Below are 27,374 nucleotides of genomic sequence, written 5' to 3' on the forward strand. Positions count from 1 at the left end.
CGTAGACTTCGGGGCAAGTCTCCTGAGATTGTTACCGGAATAGATTTGTTAAGAAAACTCCGTAAATCGCGGGGTGAATCTCCTGAAGACATTCCGGGTCATTTAGAAGGGTTAAAGGTCCTTGTAACTCCTCCTAGTGGCAGTAGAGTAGGATCACCTGAAGAAGGAGAATTTTCCTTGGTAGTCCATCCAGATTACCAAAGTTTAGAAACAGGTTACAATCCCGAAGCTGTTACAGTTTCCGAGCTTGCTGGTAGTTTTTCATCTGCCAGTGAAACAGGCGAAGAACCTGAAATTTCCGAACCTGTTACTCCAACTCCTAGTGTTCCTGATTCACCAAGAATAGAAAGAATTATCACCGAAAATCTTCCTGTTGGATTAATTGCTATAGAAGAACTTGTTCCAGAGGAAGAAATAGGCGTTTCTGATTCTGAAGATCTAATTACCCTTGATCTAAGGGAGCGTGAATCCATCTTTTACAGTCCTCCTAGAAGTGAATCTTGGTACCTTGCATTAACCAATTTTTTAGACAACTCAGTAGGTTTTTCTACACCTCGTACTCCGGTTCCACCTAGAGGAATTCATTCTCCTGTAAATATGTCTGGTCAGTCATCTGTGTTTTCACAAAGTCCTGAATCATTTTTACATGGCGGTCCTTCTGTTCCTACTGGGTATCAATCACTTTCTGGTACCTTTGCGGGAGCATCTCCTCAACCCATTGATCATGGGTTATTAGTTGGAAACAGTGGTAATGTACCATTGAGTATAGGTGACATTTATATGATGTCAGGTTCAACTCCCATTAACCAACCTCAAGGTGGCCAATTACCGCCTGGGGGGCAACCTTCGTTAATGCCTGGGGGGCAACCTCAAGGTACTTCATTCGTGACTGGGGGGCAACCTCAAGGGTATCAACCCCAAGGGTATCAACCCCAGCCTCAATATGTACCCCAAAGTCAACCTCAGTATCAATATCAACCTCAAGGATGGCAACCTCAAGGATGGCAACCCCAAGGGTATCAACCCCAAGGGTATCAACCTCAAGGATACCAACCTCAAGGTCAAGGTCAACCCCAGTATTCGTATTTACCTCAAGGTTATCAACCTACGGGTCAATACCCTGGTCAAGGTTATCAACCACCTCAAGGGCAATCATATGGGACTGCACCTTACAGTTATCAACCCTATCCTCAATACGGCTATGGATCTCAGTATCCTCAACCTGTTACGAGTCAATACCCTGGAATGTTAACATGGGATCCGTCACAGGGTCAACAGATGTCGCAACCAAGTATACAGTCGGTACCTCAAGCAGGACAACCTGCAGTTCCTGGTCCACCCCAGCAACCGCAACCTGTCCAGTCAAGTGTTCAGACCCCTGTAACTTCCGTAGTTACTCAGCCGCCAATTGCACCTGGTACTCCACCTCACACGGCTGCAGCAACTACCGCTTCATCTACCATGCTTACTTCTGGAGTATCGGCAGCTCCGGTTTCTACTGTCCCTGTAACCACTCCTCAGACATCTGTACCGTTGTCTGGACCCACGGTTCAAACCACAGTCCAGATGCCTGCAGGCCAACCTGGTACAAGTACGGTTGTTACTACTCAACCTCAATTTGTTCAACCTCCGTACCAGGGACAGTATCAACCTGGGCAAGCTGCCCAACAACCGGTTTACCAGTATCAACCGTATCCTGGGTACACTTATCAACAACCTCAACAACCCCAGTACGGTCCGGTTAATCCTGGTTTTCCAGGAGGATATAATATCCCAAATGCGACTCCTGTTCCTAGTTATCCTGGATATCCTCCTCCTGGGGCTGGTATTGTGACTCAGAGTTTTAGAGATCCTAACCGGCAGTTACCGTTTATTGCGACTTTAGATTTACCCGACTTGACGCGCCTAACGAACGATCCAATTCAATATCTTCAGTTCTGGCCGCCAATGCCAAATAAGTTGCCCAGCGATATACCCAAGTTCGAAGGTAAGTCTGGAGAGGATCCGTCTAATCACGTGATGACTTACCACCTCTGGTGTGCATCAAATTCCATCTCAGATGATTCCATCCGCTTACGTCTTTTCCAGCGTACACTCATTGGTCTCGCAGCCAAGTGGTACATTGAGTTACCACGGGCCTCTTTTTACAACTTTAGCCAGTTAGCTACCTCGTTCTTAACTCATTTTCAGTTACCAGTCAGATACGATAATGGTACAGAATTATTAACTTCGCTAAAACAATCGACATCCACGTACATTTCTGATCACATTCATGAGTGGAGACGTCGAAGAAGATTAGTGAAAGTTTTTATCCCGGACCAAATCTTAGCTGAATGGTTTGTCAAATCATTATTACCAAGAATTACTGAAGATGTAGCTAAGGCCGGAGTAGTTACTGAGGAGCAAGTCATTGCTCAGGCACAATACCTTGACTTAGTTTACACTCAGTCGGGTACGTTACACGAGAAAATTCCGGATCTTCCAAAGTCAAACCAAATCGCTGCTGCTCCTTCGGGATCTCATGCCGCTGATGGTATGATTGGTATCGTGACTACGAAGAGTAAGAAGAAGTCTTCCAAGACCTCCAATACTCCAATTATCACTTTGCCTGATTCTCCGACAGGAGAGTCTTCTCCTCCTGAACTTACCGCCGACATTCACGCTGTAGAGTCATCTACGGCCAAATCAAAAAACGGTGGAAAGAAGAAAGGAAAGAAGAAGGCTAAAGCAGACAAGGCTCCAAAGGAGAAAACGGAAAAGTCGGAAACCAATGACGAAAAACGCAAACCTCGATATCCTTGTCTTATTTGTGAAGAAGATCATTTTACGAGAGACTGCCCTCATCGGGCCGAGGTAGTGAAAATAGTCAAAGGTTCTCCCACTCCTGCTGTGTTAAAAAATCCATTTCCAGAGCAGGAGAATAAGATGATAGGTTCTTCTTCGAATGCCAGTGAAGAACCCATTTTGATGATGTCTCATGTCAGGATTGCGACTCGATCGCAAGATTATGGTAGTAAGGCTCCTGTTGATGGTAAGGAAGCAGAATCTTCTCACTCTAACCCATCAACCTCAGCTCCTGGTTCCGATCCACTACAGATCGAAAAACCTAACCCAGACTTAGTGATTAAGCCGCCCGCCAAGGGTGTACTTCGAAGGTCTGCTTTCAATCCACATGCGAGAGCAGCCCAGAATTACAACATTGTTGAAGACTTAGCTGTTTCACCTTCAGCAATGTCGGCACTCGAAGTGCTGCAATCATGTCCAGCGCAACGAAAATTGCTTTTGTCGGCTATTGGAGCTGTCGATGTTCAGGACCCGAACCTAATGATCTTTGATCTAGAAAGTAGTACACCGCGTCTCCCCCATCAAATGGCTTTCCAAATTCCAGTGATAGTCAAAAACAGGCCTATTCATCGGACTGTGATTGATGAGGGAGCTTCTACGTGTATTATGTCGATTCAATGTTGGAGATCGCTTGGTTCTCCTTCGTTGAACCAATCCCCCACCATCCTTAAGGCCTTTGATGGCCGTGGGTTCCGTCCGTTTGGTATTCTACAAGAATTGCCTATAGGGGTCGAAGGTAAAACCGTTAGTCTGGATGTGGAAGTGGTTGATGCCCCTCTAGACTACAACCTTCTTTTGGGTCGAAGTTGGTCATATGCTATGACAGCGGTCGTTTCATCGGTCTTCAGAGTCATTAAGTTTCCACATAACGGTAAGATCGTGACTATTGATCAGCTGACATACTTTTCATCCGACCCAACCTCTTCAGAAACTATCCAGCATGTTGGTAAAACGACAATCCCTTATAGGGACATTGGTGTAGGTTTAGTTAAGGATTCCGGTTTACTGGGAACTTTTCCTCTCCCTCCACTCAATGCAGACCCTTCGTTTGCAACAATTCATATGATCACGTCAGAAAACATTATTTATGATGATCCTTGGTATGTTCCCTCTGACTCTGAGCTAGACTCACTCGGTGATGTTATGCCGTTGAGTCCGTATGAGATTGCTTATGAAGCTCTTATGTCTTTTACCGACTTTCATTCAACCGAAACCGACCAAATGAATGTGGTCAGTGAAGAGTCACTTTTCACCTCACCCTTAGAACGGATAACGTTTCCCGAAGAAGTGTCATCTGACGAACAACTTCGCGAAATCCTAAGTGTAGATGATCTACCATGGGAAGATCTCCATCACAGATCTTCGTTTTTACCTAAGGATGATGCATTTGAAAATGATTTTTCATCTATCTTTACCGCTGAATATGTCAAAGACGCTCAGGATCCAACGAAACATTCTGATTCAGAGCTGAATTTAGGGAATATTTCTCGTACTATTCCCATTGATATTTCAGTGAAGCCCGGAATCGAGGAGAACATTCATATAGGTGCCGCATGTACTGAAGAAGAAATCCAAACTTACAAGGCCCTATTCCAAGAATTCCGCGACGTGTTTGCCTGGTCTTACGAGGAAATGCCGGGAATTGATCCTGCCATTGTTGTTCATGAAATCAAAACCTACCCGGATGCTAAACCCATTCGGCAACGGTTGCGTCAGATTCACCCTCGAAAAGCGGCTGCGATTAAAGCAGAAGTCGAAAAGCTGTTGAAAGCAGGTTTCATTTATCCGATCCCGTTAACGGATTGGGTATCGAATATTGTTCCCGTCAATAAAAAACAAGGAACAATAAGAATCTGTATCGACTATAGGGATATCAATCGAGCTTGTCCAAAAGACAACTATCCTACGCCTTATATCGATCAAATTATTGATGATTGTGCCGGAAGTGAGATGTTTTCCTTCATGGATGGTTTCTCAGGCTATAATCAAATCAATATTCTACCTGCCGACAACCAAAAACGGCATTCATTTGTCCATGGGGGACATTTGCTTATTGCAAATTACCTTTTGGACTTAAGAATGCCGGGGCCACTTTTCAACGGGCGATGTCTTATGCATTTCATGACATCAAGCACATTGTGCAACCCTATCTCGATGATTTGCCTGCTCATTCTTTACATCGAGCTGATCACCTTGTCCACCTACGAGCAATCTTTATGAGGTGTAGGCATTATCGAATTCGGTTGAATCCCCACAAGTGTGTTTTCTGTATAGAAACAGGTCGATTGCTGGGATTTGTTGTTTCAAAAGCCGGCATTCGCGTCGATCCCTCGAAAGTCGAGGCTATCATCAAATTGCCTCCTCCTTCGAGTTTGCGCCAACTCCAAAGTTTGCAAGGGAAAGCGAACTTTTTACGCCGATTCATCCCAAACTACGCCGAGGTCACTAAAGGTTTTACACGGTTGTTGAAACAGAACGCACAATTCTTTTGGGACGAGATTGCCCAACAATCTTTTGATGCATTAAAACACGCGTTGACCCATGCACCGTTATTGCATCCTCCCAACTACAACCAGGACTACTTCTTATACCTCGCAGCTTCGCATTCCACCATTGGAATGGTGTTAGTTCAAGAAGATGAATTCAAAGCAGAGCATGTGATATATTATCTTAGTAGAACCTTAAATCCCACTGAGTTAAAATATTCGCATGTGGAGAAATTGGCCCTGGCAGCCGTTCAAGCTGTCCAGCGTTTTCGTCACTACATTCTTCTCCGCAAGACTACAGTTATTTCGGATTGCAACCCTATGATTTATATTTTGACAAAACAACTGCTAGGGGGCAAGTACTCTAAATGGATTGTTATCCTGCAAGAGTTCGACTTGGAGTTCGAGAAGTCCAAGTCTAAGAAATCTTTAGTTTTTGCGGAATTGATGTGTGATTTCCCGAGTGCTGACACAGAGACTGTGGCAGAGGAGTCCATTGCGGACGAATCTTTGTTTCTTATTAGCACTTTAGATCCGTGGTATGGGGATATAATCATCTATCTCCAAACCCAAACCTTTCGGCCTGAAGCTTCCAAGGAAGACCGTCGAAAAATTCGGTTTCGATCCCAGCAATACAGAATTATTGGAGATACACTTTATCGCCGGGGGGCAGACTTAGTTTTTCGACGTTGTTTAACTCACGAAGAGGCTGAGAGAGTTTTGAATGATTGTCACTCTGGAGCATGTGGCGGTCATATGTCTGGGTATGCCACAGCTCAGAAGGTGTTGCGCGCTGGCTATTTCTGGCCGTCTATGTTTAAAGATTGTATCCTTGCTGTCAGAACATGCCACAACTGTCAAGTGTTTGATCGAAAGATGCGCGCTCCACCTGCTCCTCTCCACCCTATAATTGCCGCTGGTCCATTCGCCAAATGGGGCATTGACTTTATTACTTGTAACCCTCACTCGGCCGGGGGGCATGCGTATATCATCCTCGCGGTTGATTATTTTACAAAATGGGCCGAGGCGATGCCTACATTCGACGCAAGCGGCAAGACAGCTGCAGTTTTCGTATTCAATCATATCATAACTAGGTTTGGTGTCCCACAAGCAATCATTACTGACCATGGGAGCCATTTTCGAAACGTCATGATGACTGAGCTTACAAGCCAGCTTGGTTTGCGCCACGATAGCTCTACTCCTTATTATCCGCAAGCCAACGGTTTGGTTGAGTCAATCAACAAAGTTCTAGTCATCATGATTCGACGGATCATTGGTATCCATCGAACGAATTGGCATAACATGTTATTTTCGGCGCTATGGGCATATCGAACTTCAGTGAAAAATTCAACAGGTTTCACCCCTTTCCAGCTAGTTTATGGCTTAGAAGCTGTGTTACCTATTGAATGCGAAATCCCATCACTTCAAATGGCTGTCGAATTACTTCCAGCTACTTCCGAAGAGGAGAAACGGTTATTATACTTGGCTAAATTAGATGAGACTCGACGTGACGCTACTTTAGCTATCGAGACTCACGCGAAACGAATGAAAGCTCAGTACGATAAAAATGTAACCCCTCGAAGTTTTTCGGAAGGAGACCTAGTACTATTATATGATCAAGCTAACGATAAGCTAGGTGCCGGAAAATTCGTTCCCATGTGGCATGGGCCCTACATTGTAAAGCGAAAGCTAGCAAAAGGGGCTTATGAGTTAGTTGATTTTGATGGGGACTCTTTGGGTAAACCCAGAAATGGACTTTACCTAAAGAGGTATTATGCTTAAAATGATGGGTATGGAGAAATTTTTAGATAGGTTAGATTTCCTTTCTAGCTAGCAAGTGTGTTAGTTTAGTCAGTGTGCTTAGCTTAGCAAGTGTGGTTTTTCGTCATTATTCTGGCTTATCTTGGTTTTACTCTTGATATTGTAGATGTCGACGCCTCTCCAAACATACATTGGATTTGCTGATGGTGCTTGTCGTAATACACGGAATATCTCTTCCGCAGCTTGGGTTATCTATTCGCCCTCTGACGAGTTAGTTTCTATGCATGGGGTAAGCCTCGGTCAAACAACGAATAACATTGCAGAATACAGTGCAGTGGTTGAATTATTATCCGAATCTATTTCATTTGGAATTCGACGTTTGATAGTGAGGTTAGATTCTGAACTTGTTGTATTACAGCTTAATAGAGTTTATGCCATTAGAAATCCTGTGTTATTAAGGTTGTTTTTGAGAGTGCGTCTCTTGGAACGTGAATTTGATTACATTGAATATCAACATATTCCAAGGTCTTTGAATACATTAGCAGATGCAATTGCTTCTCGAATGTTGGACAGACATTTACGATAATCATGCAAGTAAATTTAAAAACATTTCATCACATATGTTAAACAAGATAAGCCGGTAATAGTGATATATATAGATAGAAGTGTGTCAAAAAATATATACATCGTCTTCGATCATAGGTTTAAAACACCTTATGATCGGCAAAATGATAGTACAAAAAGTCAAAAATGTCACATGTGACTACAAAAGTGACTAGTCAATCACTGGTGGTGCTCTCTGTACGACACCACTGCGCGGGCTACCTTACGCAAAAATCTCCTAAACGGTCCAGGGACCGCGACTACGAAGCGCTGAAGCCTGATAGGAATGTCGTCCATAGTAGTCTCAGGTATATCTGCCGTGAGACGCTCTAGATCATGCTCCAACTCAGCTAGTACTTCTGCTGTCGCGTCCTGTGGGGCCGGTACCGGTGCAGCTGGATGTAGTCTATCATAAGGCCGGAGGTTGGCTGGACGCTGTGGACCAACATCTGCATTTTGAAAAAGTTTACTATTAGTTTTGAGACGATATATATAAAAAATACAAAAAATACATAACTAGAAAACTTGTGAAAATAAAAAGTACCTCTGTCGTCCCATTGTTCTCCCTGTGGAAGAACCATGTCCGGATCACCTCTGAAATCCATTCCGGCATACGGAAAGTCCTGTATCACAAAAAGCTGGCCCTCTAACCAGTCAAAATAACTATCTGAGAATCGAACTACTGTCGCGCCCTCGTCAGGATGCCGGGCCATCACCGCAACCCATCGTATCAGCTTTGGCTGCCGAGGACCCAAGATATCAACAGTGAGTTGCTGAGGGATCAGCATTGGAATTCTCTCCAAGGCAAAGCTCACGACTATAGGCCCATATCCAAAAGTCTTTAGTCGTCCGTTCTTTGCCTTGGTCAGTTGGCTCTTCATATGAGCCGACACAGCTTCACACCAGTTGAAAATGGTGCCTTGGTAACAGTCAATTGCCATCCGCATTTGGGATCCGGAAGCAATGTGTAAAGCGGCCGCGCCGCAAATTCTGGTAACCGTGAACGCTATGACTTTGAGTTCCGGTAGAGTGATGTGTTTTATCTCTATGCCTTTTGAATGGTGAGCCCCACGTGTGCACCAATCCTCGCGGAGACTATCAAGGGATTGGCCACCCGGCCTAGTCCCCGCAAGACTGAGTTGCTCACCTCTGTTTGGCAAGCCAGTGAGAAAGTATACATCCGAGGGCTCTATCTCGAGCTGGTGCCCTCCTATGTAAAAGCATTGTTCTTGTACGTTCCATCGCTCAACCAGCCATTCCAAGAATCTTACCTGGCCCCTCATGCCCGGTATGGTCCAATATTTGTATAATCCGCATGCTCTTAGGGCATCCAGGGAAGGTTGATGATTTATTGCAGCTTCATCTTCCTCTACATGCTCTCTTTCTCTCCAGTCTAACATGATTAATGCCCTGCATATCAAAAATAGCAATTAGAAATTGATTTGGGAATTTTTGGTGGTTTTTTGAGAGAGTTGGGGTTTTGAAATGCGCGTTTCTCGGAGGACGCACCCCGGCTTTGTAGCACAGGGCGCCCGGACGCAGCTGGCCTGAAGGCGGGCTGCGTCTTCCGACCGTTTTCCCGTATGAGAAAAAGTCGGGGGACGCAGGTCACCCGAAGGGCACCTGCGTCCGCCGAGAGGCGCATTCCAAAACCAAAACCCCCCCAAAAAATGAAACTAAAACCTAAAAATTGATTCTAAACGGATAGAAATGCAGAGTAGGATGTGTAAAATACCTGGATGAGACGGCGTTCGATTCCGACGGTCAGATTTTCCGCAGCGACCACGGGAAGTTTCTTGTCAAAAGCTCCTTTTTCAACCTCAACAGTGAAACGGTAAAAATGACATGGTAAAAGGTCTTTTTATAGGTTTTTTGGATGAATTAGTTCATTTTTTACCATGAAAAGATGTTTTTGAATGTATTTTTGCCTATTTTAAACAGGTATGAGTAATGTGTTGCTTTTGTGCAGGACAAAGGGATTTCGAGGGAAATTGTAATTTTTCACAAACAAAAATATCAGAGTCATCTTTTAAGCCCTTTTCTGACTCCTAAAACATGAAAAGATCGCCGAGTGTTTCTTTTTCACTCGTTAAAACGGAATTAAAAGACGGTCCCCTTTTAGCTCTTTTCTGACCGCAAAATCAGGAAAAGATTGCCGGGTTTTTGTCGTTTCGAACTCGATAAGGAAATAAAACGACGTGTCCTTGATCGCTTTTTACTTTTCAGGTCAACGACACTATTATGAAAGTACTCCTTGGTCGCAAGATCAAGCGGTTCCCCCAGGTATTATTTTATACTTTTTCGGGCTTGAGGGACACAAATATACGAAAAAGTTCAACGTGGAGTCTCCTTTAGTTTTTTCAGACTCTCTAAAATTGAAAAACGCCGAGTTTCTCCTATACTGGGCTCGTTAAACTTTTACAGTAGAGGACCTGTTCAATTACAAACAGGAACGAACCACTCCTTCCTAGGGTTCGAATTTAAACTAGGTTGGACTCGTCCGAAGGATGAGCTTATAATCAAGCATATGTTATCCTCCTCAAGCTTGTTAAAAATAAAGAGGTACTTGCCAGAAATGGTGGGGGAAAAGAGAGAAGAATGAACCTGTTTGTCACCTTTTGTCTCAGAAGAAACTTTATTACCACTCTTGAACACGACACTTTTCATTCACCTGGGTTGGGAAATCTTTTACCTCACAGTTGACCAAATCACTTTGAAAGTCTTTAACCGGGTTTCGGGGATTAACTTTGAGTTATTCGTCACCAAGCCATCTGTTGTGTCGTTATGTGTTCAAGAGGTCTGCAAGCAAAACTTTCATCTGCAAAATACTTGTCATCCATTTGACCATCCCTGAGTCAGTCCTTACAGCAACATTTCTTCAACTTGAACAATGATTTCGTGTTGCGGGCTTGCCTGCAACGGGTCGCTTTCTATCGACATCGACACATTATCTAGAAAGATGACTTAGGAATCGACAGTACCTTGAAGTCTGCATGCATCAATGGCAGGTTTCTCGCCTTTGACGTCAGTTTACATCATTGACTTTCGATCAAAGGATTCCGTGAAGTGTTCGACATCAAAACATCTATTCACATTTCACGGGTTGTGCTTGGTACTTTGAGAACCATTGACATTACTGGTGGTCTCTCTCACGCTTGTTAACAGTTTACATCATCGACTGGTAATCAAGTGGTTTCTACCATGTTCGACATCAAATCATTTAATCACATGGCTAGAATCGTACCAATTCGGGAAGTAGAAGTGAAGACCCTGGATCTAGTTTCTACCATCCAGGCTGCGAGGAGTTTTGTATTCATTATCTATGTAGACTAATCATAAACAGATGGCTGCGTCCATACTGTGTCTACAAAAGTCTATAAAAATGATGTACTGCAAGATCATTCCTGTATCAGAATAGTTAGTCCATTAGTTAAAGTTTTGAATCTGAGTATGGGAATGCCTACCTCAGTGATGATATAATCTTATCCATGTATTTTGTGTTGAAAATTGCAGGTTCCAACCAGGCCATCCACAAGACAATCCTTGAAATGATAAAGCGCTTCACCCTTCCTAGAATTACAAAACCCTATTCTATTCCAGGCTTCGCACTTTAGGGGGCAATCTGTTACACTAAAAAATGTCACCTTGACTACTTACAGTTAGTATGGCTCAAATCAACAGTCATGCTACCCTCTTAGGCAAGTCTCATGCCTCTGTTATCCATCTCAAACTCAAAGAAGAGAGAAAGTCTTGTAAAAACTATGTTTATCTCTGGGGTCGCAGGTTCTCTCTAGCCTTACCTGCGGGGACGCTGACCATGTTCACAAAATCTGCGTCCATGGACGCTCTGTATGTTAAGGGACAGGTGCGTCCCTCTGTAAAAGGCAAAATGCGCGAGTTTTATCTTGAAAAAGTTACTTGTGGTTACTTCTAGAACATTCTAGAGGTCGGTTTGATGAAATGGATGCGCCTCCAGTTGGTTCATGTATCTCTATTAAGGGGGAACTTATCCCATCAATAAGGGAGCTATCCCACCCAAAGAGGGGGATGATCCCATTGATAGTGGACCTGAATAACCTCTTTACAGCACTATAAATAAAGGCATTGAGCCAGAAGGAGAGGAGGTTGGAGCTATACATTTTCTTTGGGTAAATGCTGCAGGATTTAGGTCTTCCATTAGAGCCTTTGTGAGGAGAGATTGTCTTCACTTGATTCTACTTGGGAGAGGGTGAGCTTTGTCAAAGTAGAGGAAAACCCTTGATGGACCCTGGGAGGAACTTGCACAACACCAAGGCCAGGTTGTAAGAGTTTCTTTGTTTCGTTATTAATACAAACTGGTTTATTTTTCTCAATAGCTTGTGTTAATGAGTTATTTCATGTGTTCCTTGGTCTGCATGTTGAATATATGTTTTATTATATGAAATGCAAGTGCTTGGTAATTGTTTGATTGTTTGTGGTTGCAGGAATTGACTTGAAGGAGGAGCTCATCCGGATCGTCAAGAACGGACTTCAACAACAGCGTTTTGGAATAAGGTAAGCCTAAACACTTGTAGTTTTCATGTTGTAAAAGGTGTATTTAGAGAAATATCACTCCATTTTGTCTTGTTTGTCATTAGAACGTCTTAGACTTCTAGGAAGGTCAGTCGTGTCCGCACCCTTGACAAATTCCGTGTGACATGTAGTCATTTAGCTTTAAGCATAAAGCCAAGTACTTAACTCCATTATCTGAAATGGTATCCTTTAAGAGTAGAAATAGAAGGTGTTGAAAAGTGTAACTAGGTTCGGCCTTCATAATGACATGTAATTGTGATTTTACGTAAAGAAGAAAAATAAAATTATTGTAATGCTTGCATCATGGGTTTCATGAGCAAGAGATTTTATTTTAGTGAAGGCTCCCATTGTGAGCCCTTAGGGATTTTGTCATCTAATCATAAAAGTCTAAAGAGTCATTGTCATGTATTGAAGGCATGTTACACATTGTAAAAGTCAAATTTGTTTTTGTAATTCACCCTCCAAGACCTTGTCACTAGTCCTCTCTCAAGTCGGCCTACAATGAAAGGGATTATTCTAGAAAGATGATGTTGGCCTATTCCAGTGATCATGTTGACCTAATAGTCATGGACAAACCACTATATATAGTAGTGCTCGGCCTCATTTGGAGAACAACAATTCGGTCAAGCAAGTCTGAGATAACCAAGTGCGAAAATCATCCTAGAAGGAGCCTTAACATCAGCAAAGGAAGAAGAAAGGATAGCGAAGGAAGTGACATCATTGTGGGACTATTTTTGGGCTAGTCTACCCTCACATGTGCGAAGATTACAGATCTGAAGGAGGCCAAAGGTTGCAGTCATATAAGGGTGATCTAGATTGGGTAAAGACTTCGCTAAAGGAAGTCAAGTAAAAGTGAAAAGAATCTCCTTCTAAAAGGAGACTATTCAAGGATCAAAATCCAATCTAGGGTTTCTGTTGTGAAGCAAAAGATTGGAGACCTACTAGAAGAGGCTGAAATTCTAAAGGAAGCCGAGAAGAGGAAGAAGAAGAGCAGCTTTGATCTAAGGGTGAAGAGGAGGCTTGTGACTTGGTCTTCAAAGGGCTCTAGTGTCAAGGGTTTTTGTCATGGTCTTGGTATAAGTCAATTGAAAATTCTATACGAAGAATTTGTTTGAGTTTTTCCTCTCAAAGAGTGAGAGGTTTTGGCCCTGGCTGATAGCCTATATACTGTGTCTCTTGTCTCTTTATTGTTCATGAATTCGTAATTGTCTTGATGGAAAGAACACTATAATAACATAAGCAAGAGAAGATAATAATCAAGAAGTGAAAAGGCTCTCACAAGCAATTATCAAAGTATATAAATCACCTAACTATTGATGCCCTAGATTTCTCAACATGGTTTCGAGGCTAAGGTGACAAAGTCAAGAAGAGGGCATCTAATCAAAGAGACACACAAGGGTCGAGTTTCAAGAAAGGGATCAAAGCGAGTCAAAGAATACCAAAGCGAAAGTTCAAGATCTACATCATACCAAAACCCTAGATCGAAGAAATATACTTCAACAAAAGTCTTGGAATCATCATCAAAGAGGAAGCAAAAAGAAAAACCAAAAACCCCAGAAGCATTTCCGAGATCATCACTCAACCATCATCTAAGGAGTAGAAGATTTTTCAAAGACTAAAGAAGGCTAGATCGAAGAACATTGTCATCATCTTCAAAAGGGTTTGTGAAGCAAGCTCTCTCTCATTAAAGCAAAGCTTTAACCTTTGAAGAACTCCATCAAAGTGATCTCTCTCCCAAAGGGATCAAGGATTACTCTTGTAGAAAGAATCTATCAAGAAGTAGTCTTCTACTATCTATATCACTATCAAGTTAAAGGAGGAAGCAAGTGGAGAAAGCAACATCTACTCAAGTAAGTATATTTATGACTTCATCTGAATCTATCAAAATGTCTTTTTGCAAGGAGAGCAACAAATTAGTTGGGGCTTCAAATTTTCTTGCATGGAAGAAAAGAACAGATCTAAACCTTATTGAGAATGAAGTCATGGAACACATCAAGGGGTCAATAACCCAACCTCCTAAAGAAGATGCTCAAGCACTTGCTAAGTACATGAAGGGGGAAGTAAGGGCTCAGAGGATTCTTATAGAATCCATCAAGGACTCCCTCATCCCATATGTATCAAAATTAAGCACTTCAAAAGATATATATAACAAATTGGTAGAATAATTTTCCGTAAGTATTGCAAGAGAAGTTATCTCTCTAAGACAAGAACTCTTCAAATTGAAGATTTCAAAGGAAGAAGGAATAGCCTCATATTTCATGAGGATTTTCAGAAATAAGAGATCAACTTCAAGATCTGGGTGAAATAATGTTTGACAGAGAAATGACCACTGTAGTATTAAATGCACTACCAGAGGAATGGGGCAACTTCACTTCAAGTATTTATGGGAAGAAAGAAGCCAATCCTTTCCAGGATCTATGGTCATTATGCAAGATTGAAGAAACGAGGCTGAAGGCAAACACTGACATAGGATCAAATGAGCAAAATCAAGCATGTGCTGCTATGACAGAGAAAATGAAAGTTTGGTAAATTTGGTCCTCAGAAAAAGAAGAAGAACATGGCTAAGATTAAATGCTATGGTGCCAAGAATATGGTCACTATAGAAGAGATTGCCCTAAACTTAAGAAGGACAATATCAAGAGAAATAAGGAAGAAGCCCATATTACCGAAGAAGTGGAAGACTTGAGACGAAGAAGCTTAAGGAGGAAGTGAGAGATCTCTACTATGATTGAGATAATCTCCTCCACTAAAGTTCTCTTTAGTTGTGTAAATTATAGCTATCTAGATAGGAAGCATTGTAAATAAGATAGGATGCATCATATTAGAAAATGACATCATGGTAAAAGCATTAGAAGGAAGAGCTCGTGACATCACCATGGGTAACATGAAGGATGTCTGAAACAAAATCTACGGCAGTCAACTATGAAGGATATAGCTCTTGGAAACCTCATTAAAATCTCAAGTGATACTTATGAAGAAGTCATCTAGGACAAGGCTCATCATACAAAAGAAAACACCTACTGTATAAGGATATGCTAGATCCTCAAGATTCTCTGATAGAATCTTCATCGGAAGATTCACCATTCTAGAAAGGTAGCAAGTGTTTCATCAAGAACTCTAACTTGTAGAATTCATGGGATGATGATATGATGACATAAGAAATGAAGCAAATCAAGGGATTGAAGCTCTTTCATTCAAAGGAAGCTGTTGTAGGAAGTCTGGATGACCCAGAGGAAAAATGAGGTATGTGTGCTTACATTTGATATTGTGAAAGTCATGTCATGTGGTTGCAAATATCATGAACCAATGCTCTATCTTAAGAGCATGATCAAAAGAAATGATATCCTCCCTCAAAGGGATGTAGGAATGCATGGGTCACACACTCACTAGATGAAATCAACATAATATGTCCTCATATGAAGTATGAGGTGGTTGAATACAGTTGAGGAACTCTGATTGAAAGCTCCTAGGAATGAAATGTGTGAGGAAAGGAAGGAAGAGATCATGGAATATGCAACCATGGTAAAAGTAATCAACATCTGAAAGACCAAAAAGATTTGAATAGGATATCACCATGGAAGATATGAAGACTTTGATAGAGACCCTTGACAATATATATATTTGGGAGATGTGTCAATATGTATGTAGGATGTTGATGCAAACTAGAAGATGTCATGATGAAAGACCATCACAAAGGTAACTTTTGATATAAGTGTCCATTTCTTACTTGTGAACAAATATCGAGATGGGCTTATGTAGGACTATCAAGTGAAGAACTGTGAATGTCTTCCAAGAGAACCATGTAGAAGGATGTAAGATCCTTCCGAAGAAGATAGCATGAAGAAGGCAGCATGACATGAAGCAAGGACCGTATGTAGATTGATGGATCACTTTCTGATGAAAGGAATGATGACATGACTGGCTCATGGATGAAAGTGATGGATGGTCTGTGCCCTATGAAGAAGTCCCAAAAGATGAAGACTTCATAACAAAGAAGAAATTCATGACATCGAAGGAGGGAGCTCTTCAAGCAGCTAGTTGTCTGTTCATCTGCACCTGAGGAGCTGCTATAGGTCCCTAATTAAGAGGGAGCCTAGAAACAGGTTTCTTACTTGGTAGAAACTTGGAAGCAAAATTCCTAAACCAAGAGGGAGCTTAGGTACATTCATTTCGTAGGAATGAGTACATTCCTTTATTGGAATAGATATGTCCTCCCTAATTAAGAGGGAGAGATAGACACATCATTCTTTTCTTCACTTGGGAAGACAGAATGGAGGATTGTATAAACATCTGGCATCCGATGCTCTTTGAGGATGAGTTAGGGCATCCAAGATAAGAGTAGTCATAGAGGACCGATATTCTTTGAGGACTGGGAATCCAAGATAAGAATAGTCCTGATGGAAGGTACCTTGAGAACCCGAGTGGGGTATGTTCTAGGAGAGACAATGAGAAGGGTGTTTAATATTTATAAACCTTTGGTCGTGCCAACATTGAGCTTAGATATTGTGGAGAGATAGAGATGCTAGTCAAGACCTTTCTATGTGACAATGCCAGTTGATATGATGCTATACAGATGGGTTACCAATCTGATTCTTCTTATGAGAAATTCTTCAGATTGAGAATCACCAAGTACCATTATGAATACTTCCCTAGTTAAAAGGGAGTGTTGAAAAGTGTAACAAGGTTCGGTCTTCATAATGACATGTAATTGTGATTTTATGTAAAGAAGAAAAATAAAATTATTGTACTTCTTGCATCATGGGTTTCATGAGCAAGAGATTTTATTTTTAGTGAAGTCTCCCATTGTGAGCCCTTAGGGATTTTGTCATCTAGTCATAAAAGTGTAAAGATTTATTGTCATGTATTAAAGGCATGTTACACATTGTAAAAGTCAAATTTTTTATTGTAATTCACCCTCCAAGACCTTGTCACTAGTCCTCTCTCAAGTCGGCTTAAAATGAAAGGGATTATTCTAGAAAGATGATGTCGGCCTATTCCAGTGATCATGTCGGCCTAACAGTCATGGACAAACCACTATATATAGCAGTGCTCGGCCTCATTTGGAGAACAACAATTCGGTCAAGCAAGTCTGGGATAACCAAGTGCGAAAATCATCCTAGAAGGAGCCTTAACATCAACGAAGGAAGTGGAAAGGATAACGAAGGAAGTGACATCATTGTTTTGACTGTTTTTGGGCTAGTCTGCCCTCACACGTGCGAAGATTACAGATTTGGAGGAGGCCAAATGTTGTAGTCATATAAGGGTGACCTAGATTGGGTAGGGACTTTGCTAAAGGAAGCCAAGTAAAAGTGGAAAGAATCTCCCTCTAAAAGGAGACTATTCAGGGATCAAAAGCCAATCTAGGGTTTCTGTTGTGAAGTAAAAGATTGAAGACCTACTAGAAGAGGCCAAAATCCTGAAGCAAGTCAAGAAGAGGAAGAAGAAGAGCAATGTTGATCTAAGGGTGAAGAGGAGGCTTGTGACTTGGTCTTGGAAGGGCTCTAGTGTCAAGGGTCTTTGTCATGGTCTTGGTATTCGTCAATTGAAGGTTCTATACGAAGAATTTGTTTAGGTTTTTCCTCTCAAAGAGTGAGAGGCTTTGGCCCTGGCTGACAGCCTATATACTGTGTCTCTTGTCTCTTTATTGTTCATGAATTGGTAATTGTCTTGATGGAAGGAACACTATAATAAGATAAGCAAGAGAAGATAATAATCAAGAAGTGAAAAGGCTCTCACAAGCAATTATCAAAGTAGAGAAATCACCTAACTATTGGTGCCCTAGATTTCTCAACAAAAGGATGCTACCTATATGATCGTTGTCTATTTTGTTGAAAAGGATATTGGATTTGATTTGATTTACCTCCATGCCTAGTGCTTTGTAGTGTAGTTTTATCTCCTTGTAATTACCTACTTCTCTTATAGTTCTTAATCCAAGTAATATGACATCATTTATGTGAGTCAAATAAAGTCAAAAATCTAGCAAGAGGAGAAATTTGTGATTTGCATTAATTGCCCTAAGATATGAAATTTTAACAATGGTTACCATGAGAGAATTTCCTTACACCTCAACCTACTTCGACCCATCTGCCATGTATTTAATGTACAACATTTTGGGTAGGGTTGTCACAAAATCTAGCAAGTCTAGTGCAAAGGCTCACTAAGCAATCTAGGTCTTATGGCAACAAAGAGATTAGCCACCACTATCACCTGGATGGCCTCTCTCTTACTATTTTGTGGTTGGATGCTATCCTTGCAAGGGAGGCTTCCTTGGTAAGACTTAGAGGTTAGATGACTAGGGTTCCAAGCCAAATGGCTCTCTAAGGAGCTTACAGATAAATCACCTAAAAATGTCTTCAATAAAGGAGGGTTCAGGTGTGATAAGAGTCTAATGGTTATGGGAGAAAGTACCAACAAAGCTTTGGAGGCCAAGAGAAGAGTTACAAATGTTCAAGTACACTTTTCACCAACCCCAATAAACTAAAGAAAAGTTGTTACAAGCAAGGATTTTTATAGTATGCAGATTTACAACATGCATTAGCACATAACAACAAATAAACACTCTCTAAAATGATAAGGTCAACAAAGATTAAAGGCTATTGAGGCAAGCAAGGATTAGGTTAACTTCAGGTTTTTAATGGTTGAAAATGCATGTAAAAATAACAAATATCGAGATGTTAGCCTTGTTTCTAGGGCTAAAACATGCATTTCATGCTAGCTTTCCTTTTTTTTTAATTTATTAAATGCCATTCCTACCAATGGAACAATAACATATAGATGTAAAATTGCTATAAAATGCAGATTTGGACCAAACCCTAACTCTAGCTACTAAGAAATTAAGAAAAGAGAGAAACTTTGAAGGTAAGCCCACAACTATACTAGTGCCTTTATTCAATTGGGAAATGGAGTCATTTATAGTGAGGTCAATGATGGAAGGACTTGGATAGAGAGGGTGGAAGCCTAATTCTCTAGAAACCCTAGCAACTTATTTCATAGGAGATTTAAAATCAAAGGATGTATGAAAACAAGTTCTTTTGATGGATTCTTGAGTGACAAATTTTGCGCACAAGAGGTCATTAAAGATATTGCACTTTTTAATATAGTACAGGATAAGCCCCAATTTTAGAAAATAACATGCAAAATGGAAGAAGATAGCATTGAACTTGCACAGTTCAAGGAAGAATCACTTCATCAATCCACAAGATAGTCTCTCCTTGCAAAACTATCCTCCCTAAGACAATTCACATCGTCATTCATCTATTGCATCCAAAAGAAAAAGAGAAAAGAGCTAGTGCGCACTCACTCAAGAGGAGAGATGAGTGTGTGTTATGACAATCCCATGAAAATGACTTCCCTTTATTTATATGAGGGCAACCAAGTCATTTGTCATTAATTTACAATGAAAAAGTGCTAAAAGTTTGCTTGAAGCATTCAAGTAGGCTAATTGGTCACAAGCCGACCTAAAAATAACTTTATAAATGATAATTCATAATAAAAATGTCAAATCCTCTACACGTGTGGGAGGAAAGGCTTTCCGGCATGACACCGTCCTTCAAAATGGTCATCTCCATCGAGCAAATGAAAAAATGGGTCCAAGAGTGCTCCTCACTCCAAGGGACACCATCAAAGTGCATGGGTACATTTCCAAGTAACATCTCCTTCACCAAGACGTCATCATGATGGAGATCACTTGAGGTGGTTTGGGAGGGCTCATGTCACCCTCATTGGGCATGCATGTTTGATGTGGCAGCCCTAAGATCAAGCATTGGCATCAAAATAGGGTGTGCTAGCTGTCCCAAACCATCTCAAGTGTTCTCCATCGTCATCTGGGCTTTGGAACAGGGTAACATCCATGAAGCAAGTTCAAGGTCAGCCTAGGGGCATCCTCTGTCCATCTGGGCACATCATTAATCAAGCCAACACCTTGCTTCTTGGCTTAGTGGTTCAACATTTAGAGGGCGTACAACCATGTCGAGGCTCCTCAAAGCCTAGTGCTTATCTCGAGGAGGGCAACGTTGTTGCTGTTGTGTCATATGTGCTCTCAAAGCTAGGCTAGACATCTTCTTCATTATGTTGGAAAGGTGTCAAGCCATCCCTCAAGGGATCTCTATTGCATGTGTGATGAACCACTTGAAACATACCCTCAAGATCAAGTGAGATCAACATCATTAGGGGAAAAAACCATTAAAGTATCATAGTGGACCATATTCAATGTTAGGGGCACAAAAATACTTCACACAAACCTTGCCTTCAAATGTCTTTCTAGCTCATGATTTGTAAGCAATTTACCACACATGTTTAGGATGACTATGCAGTTATCCCTATTAGGTGCTTCCAGCTCCTAAGTGGAGTGATATTTCACAAATAGACCCATCAATCCATAGATGCATGTAATGATTGTGGTCATGGAATGGGAAAGTCTTCAAGGAATATGACCATAGCCATTGTACCAGTGGAAGGAGGTCCAACACCTCGAGTATTGTTGATTTTCTAGTTGCAGACAAGACTACAACAATTTTCAATCTGATAATTGCTTCCAATGATACAATTTTGACTTCTTTAGAGCATTCCAATCCTTAAGCAGTTATACTTTGAAAATTTCAATCATTAACTTCAGTAGAGCAATAGAGATCACAGTGAAACCAATGAGATACGAGACACCAAAATTTCTTAGGACAAAACCCCACAAGGGAGAAAACCGATAAGATTTCCTTATGAGAGAGAGATTTTAATTCATCAAATTATACATCAAGATATTCTAGTCAAAGGTCAACCATTGACCTCATTACTGCCAAGTCAAATCAAGTCAAAGGAGAGAAGAATCAATATTCTGCTCATAATCAAGTCTGGTCAAGCGGACTGAATTTTGGCTTGCAACACTTGGTCAAAGGACCGAAATTTGGTCCTGCAGTACCTCAAAAAACCTTGGTCAAATCACAGAGTTTGACTTTTGGTCAAAGCTCAGTCAATGCCCAAAAATCAGCTCCAAAATTCAGTCAATAGTTGGTCAATGATTCCAAGAACATTTGGACTTCAACCACAGGTGAAGATTCTGTCAAACCATAGCAGAAGAATGTGAGTCAATGCTGGTCAACGCAGAGAGCAAAAAGTCAAATTCTCTTGGTCAAAACAGTCATCTTCCTCATTTGTACATGTGAACGGAGTCCTTTCAAGAACATCTCTGAATTGTGATTGATGTGATGATCAAATGGAGTGAACCTTTTGTCAATATATAAGCGTTCAACTGGAGGGGTTTTGAGTCTTGACCAAAGGTCAAACCTCTTCATGAGGTGGGGCTGACCTTTCAAACTGGGGCCGACTTGGACATTAGAAACCAATAATTTCTCCTTTGAATTTGATGATGAAAATACCGACTGCAACTACAATTTTCTAACAAGTATAATGATGATAAGAGAGAGCAATCTTGGAGACATGAGTTACCCCTTTCCTTGGATTGCTTTTTCCACACCTTTGGTGTCCCTTTTACTTTAATGATTTATCTTTCTTACATAGCTTAGGTGACCCAACTTGCTATATTCTTTTCTAATGCCCCTTAAAGATGTAGCCGTTTGTCGTTCATCAGGGTTGGAACATTCATAAGTTCATTTAGTTAGATAGAGCATGAAATATTTAAAAACATGGTGATGACTACTCACAGGGGTAGAGCTCATGCTAGGGTTTTTCCCATGTGCTTATTGTATGTCCTAGCCACCTTTTGCATTTTTCATTTTCTTTTATTTGTGGCTTCATATGCTCTTATCTTTCTTTCAGCTGCATCAACCTTTTAGAGAAAAGCTTCTGGGTGCTGACTCAAAGATGTGGGTATAGGGTACCAGTTCCAGTGACCAATGACAATCAACCGAAAGAATGGAAGTGAATATAAAGGAGAAATGGAAAGTGGTAAGTATGGATTTCCTTGGGCATGCTATATCAACTAGTGCCTCCTTTTAGTGCCCCTTCTAATAGTGGAAGAAAGGGGCCTTAGGGGAGGTCACACTGGACTAAGGGCAAAGGATAATTTCCTAGGTGAAGTATGGGAACAAGGGCACAATTAAGAATTGTCAATCATCCAGCTTGGCGTGTGATTCATATTAGTACATCCTAAATATTGGATGAAAGCACATGGTTATAGAAATGGTTAGTGTAGTTTTTGATAGATGACCCACCTTTCTTCAAGAAGTATGCTAGATGGGAGAGAGCACTGACCAGAGCATAGGTCGAGAACTCTGAAGTAATCTATGGATCATCATAAGACTGCTGGCTGGTTGATGACCAATGGGGAGCAATTTTTTCTGCTAGGGGTTACCCACTTTTGGTGGCTAACAGGTAGCATGGTGATAATAAGTAGCTTAGTTAGCGGCTTAGCGCCAAATAAGCTTGTTAGGTTAAAGGCATGGCATAGTGAAAAGGTACATGTGAAACAAGTATATATAGCAGGATTGACATAAGTTTAAACATACCATGTTTATTGTTTAATATATCACTCTTTGCATTTCGGTATCCATGTACTGCTTTGTGTCATTAATAGCAATAGATCTCTTCATTGTGCGGCTGAGTTTGCCTTGCTGTCTAAAGAGGCCTACTGTATGTTTGACTAGATAAGGGCATCTGGCAGTCGGAATTAGAATCAGCTGCACCAGGCTGTCCAGACTCCAAACAGTGAAGTTAATTTGTCTTTTACATGTAGTAGGTTTCCAAGTTTGTATGAATGCTGAAGTTGACAGAATGGACAAGAGTCAGTTGAGGCAAGATATTCATACTGTTAGATTGAACATAATAGAAGGGCAAGAGTCAGTTGAGGCAAGACATTGATACTGTTAGATTGGACATAATGAAATCTTCAATAGTATCTTTTTTGCAGGGAATAAGCTGTAATCTACATTAGGACACCCGCCAGTTGGGTTTACCTTGTTTTACAGAACGCTTCTGAATGCAGGGTTAGCACCTGACTGATTTATTTAACTAGCAAGTCCGATAAATTTAGAGAAATATTTATACGTTTAATGAAAGGCAGTTCTTCAGGGTTCCATCAAGGCAGATATGTGTACGGATGTGTTTGCCTGAGAATGGATTGGGAGTAGGATTTGGATTTGACAGATGGTTTATATCTTTATTTTATCCTTTAAAAATGAAATTAGTATTGCCTTTGAAATATGTCTAGCCGAACTATAAAGCTATTAGGGTCACATTACTGTCACGTTTCTTTTAAAATGCTAAAACCTGAGCTCATTTTTAGAAGTCTTAAAGTTATTTGGATGGAAAGGAAATATGCTTATCCACGAGATTAGTAGGTGTTTGTCGGATTTAATAATCTCTATCATAGACATGGTTTAAGTGCAAATATATTGTTTTCCATATCAGGAATTAATAATTTTTCTGCTGTTACCATGAACAGGTTGCGAAGAGTGCAAAGCTTGATAAATTTGAAATTCCTTCGAAGATCATGTTACTTCCTGATCCATGGACACCAGAAACTGGTCTTGTGACAGCAGCACTTAAGTTGAAGCGAGAAGCTATAAAGAAGACCTTTGCTGAAGAACTGAATAAACTGTATGGCTGAATAGAACTATTGAGCATGGATTACGGTGAGGGATTATTGTTGAAGTCTTGTGTTCATGTTTGAATTTGGGGACAATGAAACAAGGTGAAAAACAGGACAAAATTTTCCCATGCAAAGAGAATTTAGCGAAAGTTAAAACTTCATGTGTTAAAGCTCAATGCAGGGGCTAAGATCATAGTCCTTGGTAAATGCAGATGGTATTTTAAACATACTCCAAAACCACTGTTCGGTGAGTAATTTAATTACCCATTTTCCTACTGAACTTCTTTGTTTTCATTTGCTGCTGCTACACTTGCTTTTATTATAATCAAATCCAATGACTGCAATGCATAAACATTGATATTTTTAATATTTTTATGAGCAATTGTTAAGTGTTGGAAAGAGTGCAAACCTGATAATTTTGGAATTCCTTCCAAGTATCAAGATACTTCCTGATCCAAGGACACCTGAAACCGGTCTTTTGACATCAGCAGTTGAAACGATAAGTTATAAAGGCATTCCCTGAAAAACAATATAAATTTTATGGTTTAATTGAATATCTTAAGCATGTATTATGATGAGGAATTATAGCTTTTGTTAATTGTAGATGCTATTTTAATATGATCAAGAAGAGCTGTTCAGCGAGGAATTTATCAACCCATTTTCTTCTAGCTGTAGTCTTTTTTGTATTCTTTGCTGCTACCGTACTGTCTTCTTGTTGTAATCAAATATTGGTGCTTTTAACATTCTTCGAACTGTGTTCAGAGAGATATTTAATGACCAGGGAAAGTTTTCTGAATTCTCTGCTAGACCGTTATTGTCTTAGTGATATTATAATCAAACGAACAGTAACTAGCCCTAAGCATTTAATAATTTTCTCCAAGCCTAGATCCCTGTCTTACCATGGCGGCTGCATTTGCGGTTTGCCTCTAATTAAATAATTTTATTTGGTCTTTTATTATATACGATTTTCGATATTGAATCTTCCGTCATTTCAATCATATACATTGCTCATTTCTTCTTTTATTCTATGATTATGAATTAGGTTGCTTCTTCCACAATAAATTGAACGAGTGTTTTCCGTATTCATGACCAAATGTGGAGCTTGACTGATAAAGGGCATGGTTACCTTCCATCTCTATAATGAAAAAATCACCTCTGGTCTTATTTCAACTTTTTTAGTGATGAAACTTCCTCGTAATAAGTTACTTTGTTCGACAGCAATTTAGCGTTCGATGAATGATGAATAGGTTATTTTGTTCTACAAAAATTGAAATTGGACAAGAAACTGTTTTTGCATTCATGGCCAAAATAATAAGCTATTATGACCATAGGTAATAGATCTATGGTGATCTTTTTAACAAATCTTAATCCGATAATCAAATCATAAGATTTATAAGAGCCTTTAATATAGATAATAGGGAAGATGTGATAAAAATAATTGTAAAATTAAATTATTAGCAAGTAGTTGGAAAGCTTTTAGTTACAAAATCAAGATTGTTAGAATCTTGCACAGTTACAGGGGTGTACCAGTTTTTATCCTGTATATGTATGCATTTTTATGATCAATAAAAAAGGCCGCATAGTTAGCGTTTCCTTGCCACTTAGTTCAATTATTGAATTTTGAAATGTATGAACTAATTATTGTATTTGAACAAGGGCTACTAGCACGTGTTATAAACTTCAGATATTTTTGTGTATATTTATGATGTAAGTAGGATAAAAAGAAAGTTCAATAATCTTGATAAGCCTAATTTCAAGATGCATGCAGCCACTGCCACAATGCTCTTCTTGTCATGGATGATGGAGACCTTGAAAATCAATTGTAAGTTGTTGAATATGTTGAAGATATATATAACTTTTACCAGAAGATTGAGGTGTCTCTCTGTCAATTATTGCAGTTTTTTTTGGAAATGTTAAGGTAATGTTTTATTCAATTATTGAATTTTGAAATGTATGAACTAATTATTGTATTTGAACAAGGGCTACTAGCAGGTGTTATAAACTTCAGATATTTTTGTGTATATTTATGATGTAAGTAGGATAAAAAAAAGTTCAATAATCTTGATAACCGTAATTTCAAGATGCATGCAGCCACTGCCACAATGCTCTTCTTGTCATGGATGATGGAAACCTAGAAAATCAATTGGAAGTTGTTGAATATGTTGAAGATATATATAACTTTTACCGGAAGATTGAGGTGTCTCTCTATCAATTATTGCAGTTTTTTGGGAATGTTAAGGTAATGTTTTATTTTCTTTTCAGTAAAAGTTTGTAGCACCATATGTCCATATGTCCAAACCATTAGCTGAATACGTCCAGATTATATGACAAGGCAGGTTGAAATCAATGAGAAAATGAGGGCAATTTTGATTGATTGGTTGATAGAGGTAAAAATCTATTCCTGTGCTAGTCTCATTTGCTGTCAAACTTGTATCTACAAAACATTTATATTGGCTATTTCTTAGGCTTGATATTGAAATCTTAAATTGGCATAGAACGTTTCACTTTGGGATTTTTAGTGCATTGTAAACTGTTTGGATAGGCTTTCATACATGAGTCAGAAAGTTAAAGACACCAATCTATATTATTTGGAAAATTGGCTTTGCAGTACAATTTAAAAGTAAGAGTAATTAAAATTATTTAAATAATTCACCAAAGTTATTTTAATTATTTTTTGATGTTTTAAATTTTCATCTATTATTATTTTTAAAGCTTTATCCACGATATTAAATTTGTATGATTATATTTTTTTTAATGTTTTAAATTTCCATCTATTATTATTATTTTAAGCTTTATATACGATATTAAGTTTGTATCATTAGTAGTGAGTACTATGGTATAGTTTAAATAAGAATAAATATAATTAAAATATTAATAATTTTGTTATTAAAATTGTTTAAAAAATCATAATGACACAAATTTAATATCGCTTAAAAAAATAATAATAGATGGAAATTTAAAACATAAGAAAAAATCAAAATAACTTTTGTGAGTTATTTAAATACTTGTAATTGCTCTCACCTTAAAAAATCAAAACAATAATAATGTGGATTGAAAAATATAATACACTTAATATTTTAATTTAATTTATTTAATTATTTTAGATTAAAAATTATAATAAATTTATTAAATTAGGCAACCTTATAAATAAATTATTTTAATAATTTTAATACTATCTAGACTCTTCAATTTACATATTAATTAGAAATTCACTTTGCAAATTAATTAGAAATGTCATATGTGGATTGAAAAATATAATACACTTAATACTTTAATTTATTTTATTTAATTATTTTAGATTAAAAATTATAATAAATACATTAAATTAGGCAACATTATAAATAAATTATTTTAATAATCTTTATATTATCTAAAAATTCAAAGACTCTTCAAATTACATATTAATTAGAAATTCACTTTGCAAATTAATTAAAAATCTCATATTTAAATTTAAGCTATTTCATGTTATAAATATATGAAATATCTATTTTTATGAAACCAAGATACCAAATTAAGAAAAGCACCATATGATATTGAACTGTTAGGTAATACAAAAATAAATGTATTAACAAATACTTCTAAATTTGTTT

At 39.3% G+C, this 27,374-nt stretch overlaps 1 protein-coding gene across 6 annotated transcripts in view; it reads left to right on the forward strand.

Annotated features, from left to right (window-relative positions):
- LOC149220809 (long chain acyl-CoA synthetase 8-like) overlaps positions 1–24,064 on the forward strand; it is a 312,559-nt gene extending 288,495 nt beyond the window's left edge. For all 6 annotated transcript variants that reach the window (XM_089384924.1, XM_089384920.1, XM_089384921.1 and 3 more), the window contains one exon: positions 23,638–24,064. In XM_089384924.1, coding sequence (XP_089241050.1) covers positions 23,638–23,802 — 165 coding nt within the window. In that variant the 3' untranslated portion in view covers positions 23,803–24,064. The remainder of the gene's footprint in view (positions 1–23,637) is intronic.
- Positions 24,065–27,374: the final 3,310 nt, after the last annotated feature.

The sequence above is a fragment of the Pinus tabuliformis genome, chromosome Q, assembly GCF_031772625.1.
Source record: "Pinus tabuliformis cultivar Carrire ecotype Pingquan chromosome Q, CPIR1, whole genome shotgun sequence".
Lineage (NCBI taxonomy): Eukaryota > Viridiplantae > Streptophyta > Pinopsida > Pinales > Pinaceae > Pinus > Pinus tabuliformis.